General features: G+C 37.8%; 2 protein-coding genes and 1 non-coding gene across 3 annotated transcripts; 1 reads left to right on the top strand and 2 right to left on the bottom strand.

The window, feature by feature from the left end:
• Positions 1–4,093: 4,093 nt before the first annotated feature.
• LOC145009730 (uncharacterized) lies at positions 4,094–4,420 on the bottom strand. Its single transcript, XM_078968369.1, has one exon. It carries the CDS (start codon positions 4,418–4,420, stop codon positions 4,094–4,096), a length of 327 nt encoding a protein of 108 aa, XP_078824495.1.
• A 737-nt stretch (positions 4,421–5,157) lies between these two features.
• On the top strand, positions 5,158–5,239 carry TRNAS-AGA (transfer RNA serine (anticodon AGA)). Its single transcript has one exon. It is a non-coding gene; the product is annotated as a tRNA-Ser (tRNA).
• Positions 5,240–5,710: 471 nt separating this feature from the next.
• Positions 5,711–6,693, bottom strand: LOC145008817 (non-specific lipid transfer protein GPI-anchored 15-like). The gene is made up of 3 exons (XM_078967428.1): positions 6,299–6,693; positions 6,072–6,215; positions 5,711–5,992 (listed from the first exon to the last, which is right to left on the bottom strand). The coding sequence occupies exons 1-3, from the start codon at positions 6,621–6,623 to the stop codon at positions 5,868–5,870; spliced, it is 594 nt and encodes a 197-aa protein (XP_078823554.1). The 5' UTR covers positions 6,624–6,693; the 3' UTR covers positions 5,711–5,867.
• Between the last annotated feature and the right edge of the window lie 11,262 nt (positions 6,694–17,955).

Raw genomic sequence — 17,955 nt, 5'->3', positions numbered from 1 at the left:
ATGCCCTATTTATATAGGGATAAATACAAACAACGGATCCCCAAATATAGTGGGGGTATAATAGGAAACAATACAATATTGAAATATATAATAGCCTAAAAATATAATCGGCTAATACTCCCCCGCAGTTTGAGCCGGGGAAGGACAAACGCTCAAACTGGATTGAAACTGTTGATATAAGAAACGTGGTAGCCCTTTTGTGAAGATGTATGCATACTGCAAGGAGGCCGGAATGTGAAGAACCCGAACATGACCAAGACGAACCTTTTCTCACACAAAGTGTATGTCTATCTTCACATGTTTTGTACGCTGGTGTTGGACTGGATTCTGAGACAGGTAGACAGCAGATACATTATTGCAATAAACAACTGTAGCCTTGGGAAGGGGAACACAAAGCTCGAGAAGGAGATTTCGTAACCAAGTGGTCTCAGACACTGCATTAGCAACACCACGATATTCGGCCTCGGCGCTGGAACGAGAGATAGTGGGTTGGCGCTTTGAAGACCAGGAAACAAGATTATTGCCAAGAAACACATAGTATCCAGAAGTAGATCGTCGCGAGTCGGGACATCCGCCCCAGTCAGCATCGGAGTAGGCAGTTAGCGAGTTGGCTGAAGATGCAACTATTTGTAGACCATAGTCAATCGTACCTTGTAAATAACGAAAAATCTTCTTCATGAACTGAAAATGTGGCTCACATGGGGCATGCATGAAGAGGCAAACTTGTTGAATAGCATATGCAATGTCTGGTCGAGTAAAGGTCAGATACTGGAGGGCACCTGCAAGAGTGCGGTAGAGAGTGCCATCAGCAAGAGGTTCACCATCAGTAGCACTAAGTTTCTTGGACGTATCCACCGGTGTAGCACATGGTTTACAAGAGGACATAGCAGCTCGTTGAAGGATATCACGAGTATAAGAGGCTTGTGACAGAAAAAGACCATGTTCATTGCGAGTAGCCGTGATACCCAGAAAATGGTGAAGTGGACCTAGATCAGTCATAGCAAATTCCTGAGACAAAGAGGTGATAATGCTGCGGAGAACAGCAGGGTCAGAAGCAGTCAATATTATATCATCGACATATAGTAATAGGTAAGCACGATGGCGACCATTTTGATAAATAAATAACGATGAATCACAAATACTACTTTGGAAGCCCCGAGATGTGATAAATGAAGCAAAACGAGTATACCATGCACGCGGGGCTTGCTTAAGCCCATACAAAGATTTTCTTAAAGAACAAACATGGGATGGAGACCGGGTATCAACAAATCCTGGGGGCTGGTGCATGAAAACAGTCTCATGGAGATCGTCATGGAGAAATGCGTTTTTGACGTCTAACTGATGTATCGAGATTGCAAGACTAAGAACGGTTCGTATAGTAGCTGGTTTCACAACCGGACTAAAGGTATCGAGGCAGTCAATACCCACTGTTTGTGATTTTCATTAACCACAAGGCGTGCTTTATAGCGGTCAAGCGATCCATCTGCTTTAAACTTGTGGCGAAACAGCCACATACACTGAATAACTGGGCTGTCGGTCGGTCGGAGAACGAGTTCCCATGTTTTATTTACCTGTAAAGCTCGAAATTCATCTTCCATGGCTTGTAACCAATTAGGGTCAGACATGGCGGCAGAAATTGGCTTAGGAATTGGAGAGATGGGTGGAGTAGATTAGGTATGAAGGTTTAAACGGATGATCGGTTTGATAACACCTGCTCGTGCACGAGTAGTCATAGGATGAGTAGGAGGCGGGGGGGGGGGGGGGGGGGGCAGGGTTGAGGTGAGGTGGATTGAGGTGGGGTGGATGTGGGGGAAGGTGTTTCGGAAGGGAAAGAGCTTAATTGAGCAGGTGGATGGGTGGTGGTTTGTTTTGAGCGACGTGAGTAGGTCAAGATAGGTGGTTGAGGAGTGGATGTGGTATGGGATGGTGGTGTTGATGGTTGAGTAGGGGTAGTAGATGGTGTAGGAGCGGAGTATGGAAAAACATGAAAATGTTGGTCATCGAAAATGTCTAAGGAGGCGGATGGGGAAGGGCTATTGGCAAATGGGAAAGAGGTTTCGTCAAATGTAACATGACGGGATAGATAAACTTTGCCGGTGGAAGGATCAAAGCACCGATAACCCCAAAAGTTTTTCGGATATCCAAGGAAAACACATTTAACGGAACATGGTTGGAGTTTGTTAGATTGAGTGGCAGAGATGTTGGGATAGCAAGTGCACCCGAAGGTGCGAAGATGATCATATGATGGTTGGCGACCGTAAAGAGAGAAGGAAGGAGTAGAAAAGTTGAGGTGTTTGGTTGGGAGGATGTTATGTAGGTAGGTAGCAGTGTGAAGAGCTTCAACCCAAAAGGATTGGGGAAGAGAGGCGTGAGTGAGAAGGGTTCGGATAATGTCGTTGAGGCGACGAATCATCCGTTCGGCTCGTCCATTTTGTTGGGATGTTTGAGGGCAAGAGAAACGAAAGACAAGACCATGAGTTTGGGCAAAAGACTTAAATTCATTATTGTCAAATTCACCACTGAGATCGCATTGGAAAGACTTAATGGTTCGGTTAAATTGAGTTTGGATGAGTTTATGAAATTTTTTAAAATTGAGAAAGGTGTCAGATTTGTATTGGAGAGGGTAAACCCATACATAATGAGTGAAATTATCGATAAGGACCATATAATATTTGTAGCCAGATTTGCTTAAGACTGGAGATGTCCAAAGATCACAATGTATAATATCAAAGGGTGCATAAGTAATAGATTGTGAATCATAAAAAGGCAACCGAGTATGTTTAGATAGTTGGCAAGCATAGCATAAAGTTGTAGTTGTAGGTTTATTACAAGAAAGTGAAAATTTAGAACGAAGTAAATCTAAAACAGGAGCGCCTGGATGAACCAAGCGAGCATACCATAGATCGTGAGAGGATGCAAGGAGAGCAGACGGATTGGATGGTGACGTGAAAGGGTAAAGATCGCCCGTGCTATCATGTCGAGAAAGAAGAGCTCCAGTCTTGAGGTCCTTTATAGAAAAACCAGATGGGTCAAATTCAACAGAAGCTTGATTATCGATAGTGAATTTACGAACTGACAAAAGGTTTTTAATAATGGAGGGAGTAAACAAAATATTTTTCAAGGCATATGAATGAGATTGGGTGGTGTAAGAAGAATGTCCAGACCCATGAACTGGAATACTAGAACCATTTCCAACAAAGATCGAGGTTACAGGAGAAGTAATCATGGGACTTGAGATCTTACCCTGGTTAGATGTGAGATGGGTTGAGGCGCCTGAGTCCATGTACCAAGACTGATCATTGGAGTTAAGATGGACTTGTTGCATTGTTTGTGCCAAATCTGATGGACTATAGTCAGAATAACCAGCAAACTGGGGACTGGGAGCAGCAATCGGACCAGTTGGTCGCATTGGAGGTGGTCTGTTGGGCCTCTGTTGTGGCGTTGGATCGACTCCAAGGACTGGTCCGAATGTGTGATTAGCCCAATAACTTGCAGGCTGGGTCGGACCATGTGAGGGGTATGGAGATGGCGGTGGGTTCTATGGCTGTGAGTTGTTCCAATGTTGTTGACGCCATTGATTTCCTTGATTCCGATTTGGTTGGCCTCGACCTCCACGACCCCGGAAACTTCTGCCACGACCACGACCTGGTGGACCTCGACCACAGCTGCCTGCACCTCTACCCGAGTAGTTGTTGAAGGTGTGAGTTTGACCATGTTGACCGGGTGTGGAATTTTGAGATGATCGGTCATCAGAAGAAGCAGCGAGGATTGTGTGAGTTTGATTTTGCCGAGCTGTTTGTCGGTGTTGTTTCAGTTACAGCATGCTACGAGCTGTCTCCCATGATGGAGAGCTTTGATTGATATACGCCCCGACCTCATCAAACTCTGGTGGTAACCCGCGAACCATCTGCAAAACAAGTCTTGCTTCAGTGACTGGATTGTCAACATCTTCCAGTTGGTCTGCTAGATCTTTTAATTTTTGACAGTAGGCTTCCATGGATGAACACACGGCCAAGGTGAGATTAGAAAATTCTTGTTCGAGGGTAGCATCACGTGATCCCTTATTGTTAAGAAAGTTTGTTTTAAGTTTGTTCTATGCATCTTGAGCAATAGTGTCGTTTTCCAGAATTCGAACCATGAGTTCGTCGGACAAAGTACTGTAAATCCATTGCAAGACAAGGGCATCAATTTCCATCCATTGAAGATAAGTGGGATCTGTTTCCTTTGGTGCTAGGGTGCCATCAATATGATCAAGAACTTTGTAAGCTTTGGCATGAAGACGGAACATTTTTGTCCATGAAGAGTACGTGACCTTGACACCATCCAGAGTTCGTATCTTGGTTTGGATGTTCGTTACAGTGTATGCGGGATGTAACGTTGTGGTCTTTACTTCACTCGAACCCGCATCATCTTTGGCCATGACGATGACAGAGAATCTTGATAGTTAACAGCGAAACAGATGAGACAAAGCCGTAGCTTTGGATGAAAGGGTAGCTTCCAATATTTAGGGTTTATGGCTCTGATACCATAACAGCGAGCATAGGATTTGAATCCCCTTTCAATTGATTAACAATGCCCTATTTATATAGGGATAAATACAAACAACGGATCCCCAAATATAGTGGGGGTATAATGGGAAACAATACAATATTGAAATATATAATATCCTAAAAATATAATCGGCTAATAGAAGTAACATTTCATAGCAAACATGTATATCGTTTCGGAAGTTGGTTTAAATTCATTATTGCGATTTAAGGTCACAATAACCAGGTTCAGGTATTTGATTTTACTAGTTATTGTTGCAAGGTTATTTATTGTTACTAGTTTAGATGAATATAAACTCACCTTATTGCCCCTCAATTTAACAACCTACCATCCAATTTTGATTTTTAAATCACAAACAATAACTTAGTACAAAAACCCACAAATTATTTTCACACTGCTTATAACATTCGGATGATCGAATCATATTACAAAAAATGAGAAATCCAAAAGGGAATTTCAGATTTGTGTTAAAAACAGAACCCTTCGTGAAATTATGAACTTATGAATGTTCAGGATTTCTAGGTAATTTAGTGGAATTAAAAACTTTGAAAAAGTATAAAATAGAATCTTTTATCTCATATATATGTAGTATTCCAAAATAACAAACAGGTGGTCGTGCCGGAGTGGTTATCGGGCATGACTAGAAATCATGTGGGCTTTGCCCGCGCAGGTTCGAATCCTGCCGACCACGTATTTTTAGTTTTTCGGACACTTTTTAATTATCAAGCCACTACAAGCTAACCTTTTAAATACAAACTGTGAATACTTAATCTTTAATATACTTTTTTTTTTTAAACTATTGAGATGGTATAATGGAAAAGTGGTTATCATACTTTTATAAATTTTCCAATAAACTGATTAAATTTGAAAAAAGAGCTAACCTTTGAAATACAAACTGTAAAATACTATTATTATACTTGATTTTTAAATTTTTTTTATTAGTATTGAGATGGTATAATGGAAAGGTGGTTATCATACTTTTATAAATTTTCCAATAAACTGATTAAAATTGAAAAAATATGTTACCAACCCGCATGATTGTTTTCTCAAGGCTGGTTCTTTATGTATACATATTTTATTTGTTTGTTTGACTTTGCTTTCAAACTAGAAAAGATAGGTTCCGACAATAAATCAAGTTGTTTTAAAGTCTAAACAATCAAGCTACCACAACAATAAAACATATTGATATAATATTTATAGAGTAGGAATATCTGTGACAAATTACAATGAAAACAATTTGAAACCATAATAACACGTGGAAACAAATCAAACAATATGCGCAAAGATACAATGACACTCCTGTAAAAATCACAAGAATATTAATATTTCATTCCAAATAAAAGGACGAAAAGCAAAAGGTAACTTGGTGCTCCAAATTTGCTTCCATTTGATGGATTGTTATTTGTTGATGGTGTTGATTTTGATCCAGATCCATCTCCAGATGCTACAAATGTGGATAGCTTAATTAATATCAAAAAAATAAAGAATTCAAGTTCAATATCATCAATGGCTTAAAACATTACCTGAAGGAACACTTGGTGTCGATGTTACAGTGGGAGCTTCGGTTTCGGGGGTTTCTCCTGATGGCTCGGTTTGTGAGCTGGTGGGAGAAACTGTTGAACTTGTAGGTCCACTAGCAGGCCCACTAGCGGGCCCATTAGCAACGGCTATTAAAACAAATTTGGAGTAATGAATAACTAAAAGATTAAATTTCAATAAAGATATTTAAAAAGGCAAAAATGAATCATACCATTGCATAGGTTAAGTGGAGGAGTTTGTACTTGACATGCACCGGGAAGGCTTATTGCAAGAGTTTGATTAATAGTAACACCGATATTAGGGCCATTGCCATTAAGCAACGAGCAAAGGCAACGTGGTTGTGACTGTACCACGGTTGAGAGTTGTGAGCAACATGAAGATGAGGGGGTAGACGAGTTGCCCGTGACATAGTTTAGGCATGAAGCTAAACCCATGAGTGTGTTGGTGCAAGTGCTTGATTGAGCCCTGGCTCCACCCCAAACCATGACCATTAGGACTAGGACTAGGCTCATGACTTCTTGACCTTTTAAAGCCATTGGTTAGGTAAGATTAACTTTGCTATGAACACAATGAGGGTATGAGTGTTTGTGATCAAGTGTGATTGATATCGCCTTATGCTTTTGTGGGATTAGTGATATGTATTTATAAAGAGATCGAAGTTATGGAGCCCACTAAATGATTGGGGTTTGATATGATTAATTGATTATTATATATAGTTTTGGTAGCCAACTTTACCGATTTATTTTGGCTTTGATTTCTAATTATTTAAGTTCCATGATTTTTCCCACTGATTTTGACATAAGAAAGATTTATTTTTTTGATATATCTGCACACACACTAATACACCCATACACACACGTATATACAACATACACTATACATACATTAACATAAAAACATACACAAATACACACATGTGAAGTCAACTTTTCAAAAGCTTTACCTATTGAGTGTGTGGTTTTTTTTTTCTTTTTGTAAATCAATTTTGTAAACGGTGCAAAACAATCAAAACCGAGTTTACAGTTTATATCAGTTTACAAAACAAAAAGTTTAGATTGGCTTTGTTTCTATTAAATAAAAACTGGTTTTCTCATATCTAGGAATGTATAAATTTAAAAAAAAAAAAAAAAAAAAAAAAATTAAAAAAAAATTAAAAAGGAAGCCAACCTAGGGCTATAAACGAACTGAACGTTCGGCGAACCGTTCGTGAACTGTTCGGCGGGAAGTTCGTTTATTTAAGGGAAATCTCCAATAAAGTCCTAAAATTTTGGTTCGGTTTATGTTTTAGTCCTAAACTAATTTTTGTTTACGAAAAAGTCCTAAAAACCGTCAAAAGTTTGCATTTTGACCCTTTTTGACTGGTTGAAACCAGTAACAAATTAATTTCGGACTATTTCATAAATTGATCCAAAATATTAGGACTTTTCTGCAAAAAAAAAAATATTAGGGCTTTTCTGCAAACAAAAACCTTATTATTATTTTTAATTATTATTATTATTATTATTATTATTATTATTATTATTAAAAATATAAATAAGTATACTATTTTTTAATTTTGTTATTATTAATATTGTTAATAATACATATAAATACATTTAAATTTAAAAATATTAAAGACATTTTATAAAGGTGAAGATTGAGCGGATGGTAATGCTTTAAGCATTGAAATCATGAATGTCTGTTTGTATATTCTAAATTTGTATATGGTCATTTCACATTTATTATTATTGTTTTTAATTTAGAATATTAATATTTAACAATTTAAAACAAGCTACTGGTTTTTCAAATTGTTTACAAATAGTGAGCGTGTGATATGCATGTATGTCTTATGTGTAAGTATTTAAATTACCAACATGTGTGTTGCACTTTTTCATTACTTGACCCTTGTGGTTTTTGTTGGAAACGTAGCAGATATTGTGTGATAAAGCAAAACAAGTCATATTACTTTCTATTAAACAAGATATTGTAATTAATATTTTCTAATTTTGATATGGTCCACCAATGTAAATATTTATTGTAAATCTGTTGGATTTGAAAAAAAAATCATTCTACCTTAATAAATTTTATATACAAAATGAAAAATCCTTTTATCTTAAACTATTTATACACAATTTTACAAATAGGCAACTTCTTTTAAATTGTTAAGTGTTAATATTTTAAATTGAAAACAATAATAAGAAATGTGAAATGATCATATACAAAGTAAGGACATACAAGCAATATTCATGATTTCAATGTTTAAAGCATTACCATCACCACAACCTTCATCTTTAAATATTTTCTTTAATATTTTTTTAAGTGTATATGTACTATTAAAAATATTAATAATAATAAATTTAAAAATTAGTATAATTGTTTATATTTTTAATAGAATAATAATAATAATAATAATAATAATAATAATAATAATAATAATAATAATAATAATAATAATAAGGTTTTTGTTTACTGAAAAAATCCTAATATTTTTTTTGCAGAAAAGTCCCAATATTTTGGGTCATTTTGTGAAATAGTCCCAAATTAATTTGTTGACGGTTTCAACCAGTCAAAAAGGGTCAAAATGCATACTTTTTCCGGTTTTTAGGACTTTTTCGTAAACAAAATTTAGTTTAGGACTAAAACGTAAACCGGACCAAAATTTTAGGACTTTATTGGAGATTTTCCTTTATTTAATAAATGAACGAACATGAACAAAATTATCGTTCGTTTAGTTAAATGAACGAACATGAACAATGCTCTCGTTCGTTCATTTATGTCCGTGAACGTTCGTTTATGATGTTCATTTACGTTCGTTTATATTCGTTCGTTTAAATATATTTATATTCATCTATATTCAATTATTTTTTATTATATTGTTATATTATATGTTCGTTTATGTTCATATATGTTCAATTGTGTTTTTTTTTTATCTTTGTTCGTTTATGTTTGTTCGTTTATATTCGTTTAGCATGTTCACGAACATAAATGAACGAACATGAACAAAGTAATTTGTTAAACGAATGAACATGAACAAGAAAATCTCGTTCGTTTATCCGTTCGTGTTCGTTTGTTGTTCGGCTAACTTAAACGAACAAACATGAACAAGACCTTGTTCGTGTTCGTTTGGTTCGTTTACATCCCTAAGCCAACCCAATAGTAACTCTATCACCATAGGTAGGAGTGTAATCGGGTCAAATAGTGCTAAGCTCGAACATCGACCCGACCAAAAAAACTCGAGCTCGAAACTTGATACAAACTCAGTCGAGCTTACATTTCCAAGCTCGAGTTCAAGCTTGTGAAATACTCGACACTATCAAGCTCGGTCGGTCCAATTCGTTTAAATTAAAAAAAAATACAAAAATACAAAAATCATTAGATTACCTTAAATTCAGGATCAACTTAAATTTAAAATTGCAAATATAATACTATTACATAGCATTTGTAATTTTGTACCAATGGAAATTGTGACATCCCCAAAATCTCGGTCAGAAAAGACCGATTTCATTTATGTTTTTTAATCATTTTCAGAGTAAATCTCTTTGATTTTAAAAGAGATGCAAAATTTCTTCCCAAAAACAAAACATAATAAAATAGGTTTTTATCAAAACATTTCATGAAGAAATATAATTTCATTTCATAATAAAAAATCAGGATGTCATGTTCCGATAAAGACCATAAAGCATAAACGATAACATTACAAGTCATTCAACAAATATATACATATACAGACTTGTAAATAAAACAACTTGATGATTCATCCATCTTATACCCTCGCGCCACTTCCTGTAATACAAAGAAACTGAGTGGGTCAGGCTTGGGAGCCTGGTGAACATATAGGGTTTTCAACCCACAATAAATAATTATATTAATTTCATCAACCAACAAAAACCCAATTACCCATTCTCGTTATCCTCACTTTACATCCCTAAACACTTTATTCAAGGGACCTGGTCTAAGAATATTTCATCCGGCGACAACACATGCTTCGAGGGTTTCTCAATAATATATGTCAAATACGGCAACCATGCGGGGGATGAAGTACAGCGAATGAACACCCAAGTTCATTAACACCTACAGGTGGCAAGCCTGCTAGTGTTCCACAGGACTGTCTAGAAAAGTATGTGGTCGTCATCTAAACTCCGTTAGATGACTGAGTCAAAAACAACAACATCGAGGCCTCTCTTCATTTTAACACACATCAACTATCTGATGGGTTTTGAGCATTCTAACACTTCCTAAGTGTACATGCAACCCTAATAACCTTGGATCTATGTTTGTCTAATTATCATGCAAAGTTGAATTCCAAGGTTATATTCCTATCTAGCATACATGGGGAACAATTTTAACTTAAAGTATAGATAGAATAACTTACCTTGTTGTTGTCTGTGTTCCTTGAAACCTTGTGAGCCTAGCACCCCAAGTGTGATGCCTCAAATGCTTCACACAACACCAAATGCTCTTGGAAGAACTTATGAGAGAACACACACTTCTCAAAAATCGGCCAAGCCCTCTTGTTTCTTAGTGTAGACCGATTTTGATGGAGAATATGTTTCTTATATAGTGTTGACACATCTAGGGTTAAACCCTAATGTGTCATGACTCTTCATTTCCATGACCCATGGGTTTGTAACTCCCATGGAGCATCCTATGGGTAGAACCCAACTTGATAATCCATGGAGCCTCTTAGCCCACTATACAAGATATGGATGATTTACATAATCAACCCATATATTTAATTAGTTATCTTTTGATCACATAATTAATTCTAAATTAATTCTTGATCAAACTAATCAAATAATATTATTAATATATTAGAACTTATAATATATTAATAATCTCCAAGTGTTATTTCTCTCATTTAGTCTATCCAATTGCATGATGACATGCAACCCAAATGGACCATGTCGGGTCGGGTCAAGTACATACCAGAAATAGTTATGGACTTAGACACCTTATCCAACAGTCTCCCACTTGGATAAGTCTAATAACTATTACTGCAAGTATGACTTCAGGAACCGATCGACAATCGTAGCTCTTTACAAGGTTTCTCGAAACTGAGAAGATGATGGTACACCATTTAAGATAAGTGATCATATAATCCTCTGTTCTAGATATCAGTCGGACAAATACACGGAACAATGTCTTACTTATTGTCCAACAGTTTGTTTCCTGATTTCCGATTTGTTTGACAAAGAACTTCATTGAACACATCAATTTAGTTCTGACCGGGCCCGGTACATAGGTCAAAACAAAATCATCGAGGGGCCCAGATATCAGCTTCTAATCCAAGAAGGAACAGATAAACTTCGACTCATATGTTTGTTCTACTACTCATTGAATTACACACAAGAGCGCGATTTATAACATCGAGTTACCAATGCATTTTTCGTACAATCAATGCATAACCAACTTCTAAGTAACAAATCATATCTCTAGGTTTAAAGACTTATATGATATTACCGTCTCACGATCACTCGAGATAGAATTCCATGAAGTGATTCCAGTGAGCGTGGGTTGAGTCCAATGCTCAGAACTTTTGAGCACTCATGATTGCTGTAGCCTTGTCTAAGACCTCTACAACCAAACATGACAGTCTTGATTCATATCTACTTCCGACATATGACCGACTGTGGAGGTTTGAATAATATGTTATACCAAACAAAAATTATTCTGGAAGTCAAAACATGCAAAAGAAATATAGTAAACGATCGACAAGAGATAGCAACACTTTACTCATAAATAAAACACTTTTATTCATCATCAGATGTCAATTACACTTTACAAATTTCGAGGTTATCTAACTACTAAATCTAATATCATCCTTCAGCCCTATGCTCCGAGCATGCTGGAGATGCTTAACCCGAGTCAGTCCCTTCGTGAGGGGATCTGCCGGATTCTCATCTGATGATACCCTCTTTGCCACGAGGAGTCCTTCTTCGATCCGATGTCTGATGAAATGGTATTTTCTGTCGATGTGCCTGGATCTCCCGTGATCCCTTGGTTCCTTGGCTAAGGCAACAACACTTTCACTATCACAGAAAATTTCCATTGGCTCTTTAATAGCTGATACAACTCCAAGGTCTCCAATGAAGTTCCTCAGCCATAACGCCTCATTTGCCGCCTCGCTAGCTGCAATATACTCTGATTCACAAGTAGAATCTGCCACTGTCTCTTGCTTGGAACTCTTCCAAGAAATTGCTCCTCCATTTAGGGTAAAGACCCAGCCCGACTGAGAGCGGAAGTTATCCCTATCAGTCTGGAAGCTAGCATCACTATACCCTACAACTCTCAAGTCATCACTCCCACCGAGGGTAAGGACCCAGTCCTTAGTCCTTCGTAGGTACTTGAGAATATTCTTTACCGCAGTCCAGTGTGCCTTGCCAGGGTTCCCTGAAACCTGCTAACCATGCTCAGGGCAAAAGCTACATCAGGTCGAGTACACGTCATAGCATACATGATCGATCCTACAGCTGAAGCATAAGGTACTCGACTCATTTGTGCTATCTCAGCCTTAGTGCTAAGGCTTTGTGTCTTACTCAGTTTGGCGTTACTCTGGATGGGCAACTCTCCTTTCTTGGAGTCTTGCATTCTGAATCTCTTCAGCACCTTATCCAAGTAGGTACTTTGACTAAGTCCAATTAGTCTTTTACTCCGATCTCTCAAGATCCTTATCCCCAAAATATAGGCAGCTTCACCAAGGTCCTTCATAGCAAAACACTTTCCAAGCCAGGACTTTACTTCCTGCAGGGTTGGAATGTCGTTTCCTATGAGTAGTATGTCATCCACATACAATACCAAAAAGCTAACTATACTCCCACTAGCCTTGACATACACACAAGATTCATCTTCACTCCTAGAAAAGCCAAATTCCTTGACCTTTTCATCAAATCAAAGATTCCATCTGCGAGGTGCTTGCTTTAATCCATAAATGGACTTCTCAAGCTTACACACTCTATTAGGGTACTCGTTGCTGACAAAACCCTCTGGCTGACTCATGTAAACATCTTCAGCCAACTTTCCATTAAGGAAAGCGGTTTTGACATCCATTTGCCAAATTTCATAGTCATGAAATGCGGCTATGGCTAACAGAACCCGAATAGACTTAATCTTGGCTACCGGAGAAAAGGTCTCATCATAATCCACTCCAGGAATTTGAGAGAAGCCCTTTGCAACCAGTCTAGCCTTATAAGTGTGTACTTTACCATCCATGTCGGTCTTCTTCTTGAAGACCCATTTGCACCCTACAGTCTTTCGACCTGGTACATTCTCAACCAAGTTCCAAACTTGATTGTCATACATGGATTGTATCTCGCTATCCATAGCCTCTTTCCATTTAGCAGACTTGGGGCCTGCCATGGCTTCCTCGTAGCTGTTAGGGTCATCTTGACTTACTAGTGTTCCATCACTAATAAGTGTCTCACCTTCTGCAGTAATATGGAATCCATAGTAATGCTCAGGTGCACTCCTAACTCTCGTGGAACACCTCAGAGGTACAGATTCGTCAATTGGCTCAACAGGAGTTTCCTCCTCAGGTTGAGGGCTAGAGTTTGAAGTTCCATCACCACTTGACTCTTGAATTTCTTCAAGATCAATTTGCCTCCCACTGTCTCCTTGGCTTATAAACTCTCTTTCTCGAAAGACTCCTCTTCTTGCTACAAAGACCACATTGTCACTAGGTCTGTAGAAGAGGTAACCAAAGGATTGCTGTGGGTAGCCAATGAAAATACACCTCTCGCTTCGAGGTTCGAGCTTATCATGAGTCTCGCGTCTCACGAAAGCCTCGCAACCCCAAATCTTGATGTGGTCTAGTTTAGGTACTTTACCAGTCCACATCTCGTGAGGAGTTTTGGCAACTTTCTTTGTAGGGACTAGATTAAGGATATGGGCGGCAGTCTCTAAGGCATACCCCCAGAATGAGATTGGTAGCAAAGCTCGACTCATCATGGAACGAACCATGTCCAACAAGGTTCGATTACGCCTCTCAGCCACACCATTCAACTGCGGTGTCCTGGGAGGTGTCAATTGTGAGACAATCCCACATTCCCTTAGATAGTCGAGGAACTCTGAACTAAGATACTCACCACCCCGATCGGATCGAAGCATCTTAATGTTCCTGCCCAATTGATTCTCGACTTCCTGTTTAAATTCCTTAAACTTCTCGAAAGTCTCTGACTTATGCTTGATTAAGTAGACATATCCATATCTACTGTAATCATCAGTAAAAGTCAAATAATAACGATTAGCATCCCTTGTGGCATGTTTGAATGGCCCACACACATCCGTGTGTATAAGGTCCAACAAAGCTTCACCCCTTTCACAAGAGCCTGTGAAGGGTGACTTTGTCATTTTTCCAAGTAAGCATGATTCGCAACTATCATCTGACTTTAGGTCAAATGACTCCAAGACTCCATCCTTTTGGAGTTGGCCTATGCGTTTCTTGCTTATATGTCCAAGACGACAATGCCATAATGATGCTTTATCCAAGTTATTATTATTAGTAGAATCAATACACAAAACATTATTTCCTAAGTTATCTACAACAGACACAGCTTCATACACACCATCACAAGGTAATGCTTTAAAATAAAGAACATTATTAAAGAAAGCATCAATAGAACCAACTTCATTATTAAACGAAAAGGTAAACCCTTGTTTGTACAAAGCATGAAAGGAAATAATATTTCTTGCCATTCCTGGCGAGTAACAACACTTATTCAAATCTAAACTAAACCCACTACTTAGCGATAAAGTATAAACTCCAATCTTGGTGACAGGTGAAGCTTTCCTGTTCCCCATGATCAAGTTTATTCTTCCTTGCTCCACATTCTCACTTCTTCTTAGTCCCTGCAAGTCACAACAAATATGAATACCACAACCGGTATCAAGGACCCAAGATTTAGAATGGGGTGAGTTATTAGAAATGATAGTGTAAATACCTGCATGGTTGGGTTTGACTTTCCCATCCTTCACATCCTGCTGGTACTTTGGGCAGTTCCGCTTCCAATGAGCTTTTTCATGGCAATAGAAGCATTCAGCCTCTTTTGGGTCAGAAGAAGGAGTAATGAAACCTTTCTTGGTTCCACTTGAAGAAGAGCCATCAAGGGTCCGAGCCTTGGTACCCTTCGAAGATCTCTTTCTCTTCCTCCCTCGACTTTGCCCGATTGCCAAAACCGGAGTTGAGTTTGGAGTAGGAGTGATAGCAACCGACTTCCCCTTAAGACCTGTTTCTGCGGTCTTGAGAAGTCCCTGAAGTTTGCTTAGGGTGACCTCTTCCTTGTTCATGTGATATGTCATGCGGAATTGATCATAGCACGATGGTAAGGAGTGCAAAATGATATCTATTGCAAGCTCCTCAGGGAAGTTCACATTAAGCTTTAGCAAACGATCCACATACCTTTGCATTTTCTGCATGTGGCTCGTGACGGAATCTCCGTCCTTCATCATGGTTGTTATCATGGAGCAGATGATTTCGTACCTCTCTTGTCGTGCACTTTGATGGTATCTTTCCATCAAATCTTGGTGCATTTCATAAGGGTAGAAATCCTCATAAGACTTTTGGAGTTCAGCTGTCATTGTGGCCAACATGATGCAAGCCACCTTGGTTGCATCTCTTTCATGAGTATGAAAGTCAACGATCTCCTGGGGAGTTGCAGTGGACTCATCAATTTCCTTAAGCTCCTTGTCAAGGACATATTCTTTGTCCTCGTAGCGGGTAATCATCCTGATGTTTCTGATCCATTCATTGAAGTTGGATCCATCGAAGGTGACTTTCCCACACAAACTCATAAGAGTAAAGGAGCCATTAGGATTCGAGCCAGAAGCATTATTTGAAGACATCTGAAAGAGAAGAACAAGTTTAGTGTAGATATAAGAGAGTCCTTAATAAAACACTCAAATGTAATATTAAGGCTAGGATCCAATCACAATATAATATAACTTAGAAGAGGTATGTCGTAATCTAAGCTATACCATATTTGAAAGGTAGGTGAATGACGATTCACCAATTTCCACCACGAAAACCGAAATATTAGATATTAGGTTTATTGGATTTTTAGAAATTCCTAGATTCTTTGAGATTCAATGAACTTTTCAAAGGCATGTTTCAATCTCGAGAGTGCCCTCCAAGTTTTGTGACTGGGATACCGAGGATCACAAAACGAGGTGTGAAGTAACCATGCAAATCACTTGGTACCCTTAAAGTTTATCACTCAATCGATGTGCCGGTAAACCACACACGCTCCACCGATACTATAATAAACCTTAAGTCACCCTTTACCTACCTTGTTAAGTCCAAGTTAGTGTGCCGGTTAACCACACACGCTCCACCAACGACTTAGACAAAGTGTAAAGTGTAATTTCATGGATTAGCACCTTATTCACATTTTCCTAAAGTAACTAAGATTGGGAATTTAATAAAACATTTTAGTTACTTTATAATATTCATCATACTTTGAATGAGAGTTTATAAGTCCTTGTCTCACCCGTTCGGCTAACGACCCTCCACCAGTCAAGCAAGCGGTGGGTGAGAGTAGACACCCATTAAGTCACCATTTTATAGGCAACAACCTTATACCCACCTTATAGACCGGCTTCGTGAATGAGGCGTACTAGCGGTAAGACGACTTTATTCTTATACATATATATATATATATATATATATATATATATATATATATATATATATATATATATATATATATATATAATTATTAAATCATCATAATATAAGTATAAGGGTTGAATTTTAACTTTTAAAATTCTAGGGGTTGGAACTTAAAGTTTTAACTTAACTTTTCTTGTTCCAAAACTTGAGGGAAAGTTTTGTAACTTTCAAAACTTTTCATTTCTTGTAACTTATGAGTTTAATAGAGTAATAAAATGAAGACTCTTCATTTTTCTAACTCTTGTGTTTGTTTTAATGGTTTTAATTCAAATGTGACTCTTGGTTTTCCATAACTTGAGGACAAGTTATGGACTCCATTAAAACACATTATGATCAAGAATTAATCTACCACATAGGTTACAAATAATTCCTATGATCATCTAAAACATCATAAGAACAAGAACATGAATATGAACACAATCAAAAATTACATTTAAAACTTTGTAATTTTGATAACTAGTTGTTGTAAATGAATTAGCAAAGACATTACACCACCAAAAACAAGTTTTCAATTACCAAAACAGTTTAGGGTAATGTTTCTAATTCATTCCCAGCAACTAAATCGAAATTCTGCAATCAGTCGACCCTACTCGCCGAGTGCATGAACTCACTCGCCGAGTTGGTTGAAGATACTCATGAACTCGACGAGTCCCCCCTATAGACTCGACGAGTCCATTCGCTGACAACAAGATTTTCGATTCTTTTTCAACTTTTAAGCACAAATAAGAGCAAACAAGCCTAGGCTCTGATACCACTAATGGGTTTTGAGCATTCTAACACTTCCTAAGTGTACATGCAACCCTAATAACCTTGGATCTATGTTTGTCTAATTATCATGCAAAGTTGAATTCCAAGGTTATATTCCTATCTAGCATACATGGGGAACAATTTTAACTTAAAGTATAGATAGAATAACTTACCTTGTTGTTGTTTGTGTTCCTTGAAACCTTGTGAGCCTAGCACCCCAAGTGTGATGCCTCAAATGCTTCACACAACACCAAATGCTCTTGGAAGAACTTATGAGAGAACACACACTTCTCAAAAATCGGCCAAGCCCTCTTGTTTCTTAGTGTAGACCGATTTTGGTGGAGAATATGTTTCTTATATAGTGTTGACACATCTAGGGTTAAACCCTAATGTGTCATGACTCTTCATTTCCATGACCCATGGGTTTGTAACTCCCATGGAGCATCCATGGAGCATCCTATGGGTAGAACCCAACTTGA

The sequence above is a fragment of the Lactuca saligna genome, chromosome 8 (genome assembly GCF_052625555.1).
Source record: "Lactuca saligna cultivar CGN05327 chromosome 8, ASM5262555v1, whole genome shotgun sequence".
Lineage (NCBI taxonomy): Eukaryota > Viridiplantae > Streptophyta > Magnoliopsida > Asterales > Asteraceae > Lactuca > Lactuca saligna.
The sequence above is the reverse complement of the archived record's forward strand: the minus strand, read 5'-3'. Positions and strand labels throughout refer to the sequence as shown.

Excerpts from the sequence above, each read along its gene's own strand:
- LOC145009730 (XM_078968369.1), bottom strand. The coding sequence starts at position 4,420 with ATGGCCAAAGATGATGCGGGTTCGAGTGAAGTAAAGACCACAACGTTA.
- LOC145008817 (XM_078967428.1), bottom strand. The coding sequence starts at position 6,623 with ATGGCTTTAAAAGGTCAAGAAGTCATGAGCCTAGTCCTAGTCCTAATG. Across the intron at positions 6,216-6,298 it reads TCCACTTAACCTATGCAATG|CCGTTGCTAATGGGCCCGCT; the intron begins GTATGATTCATT and ends TTGTTTTAATAG. Across the intron at positions 5,993-6,071 it reads GACACCAAGTGTTCCTTCAG|CATCTGGAGATGGATCTGGA; the intron begins GTAATGTTTTAA and ends CCACATTTGTAG.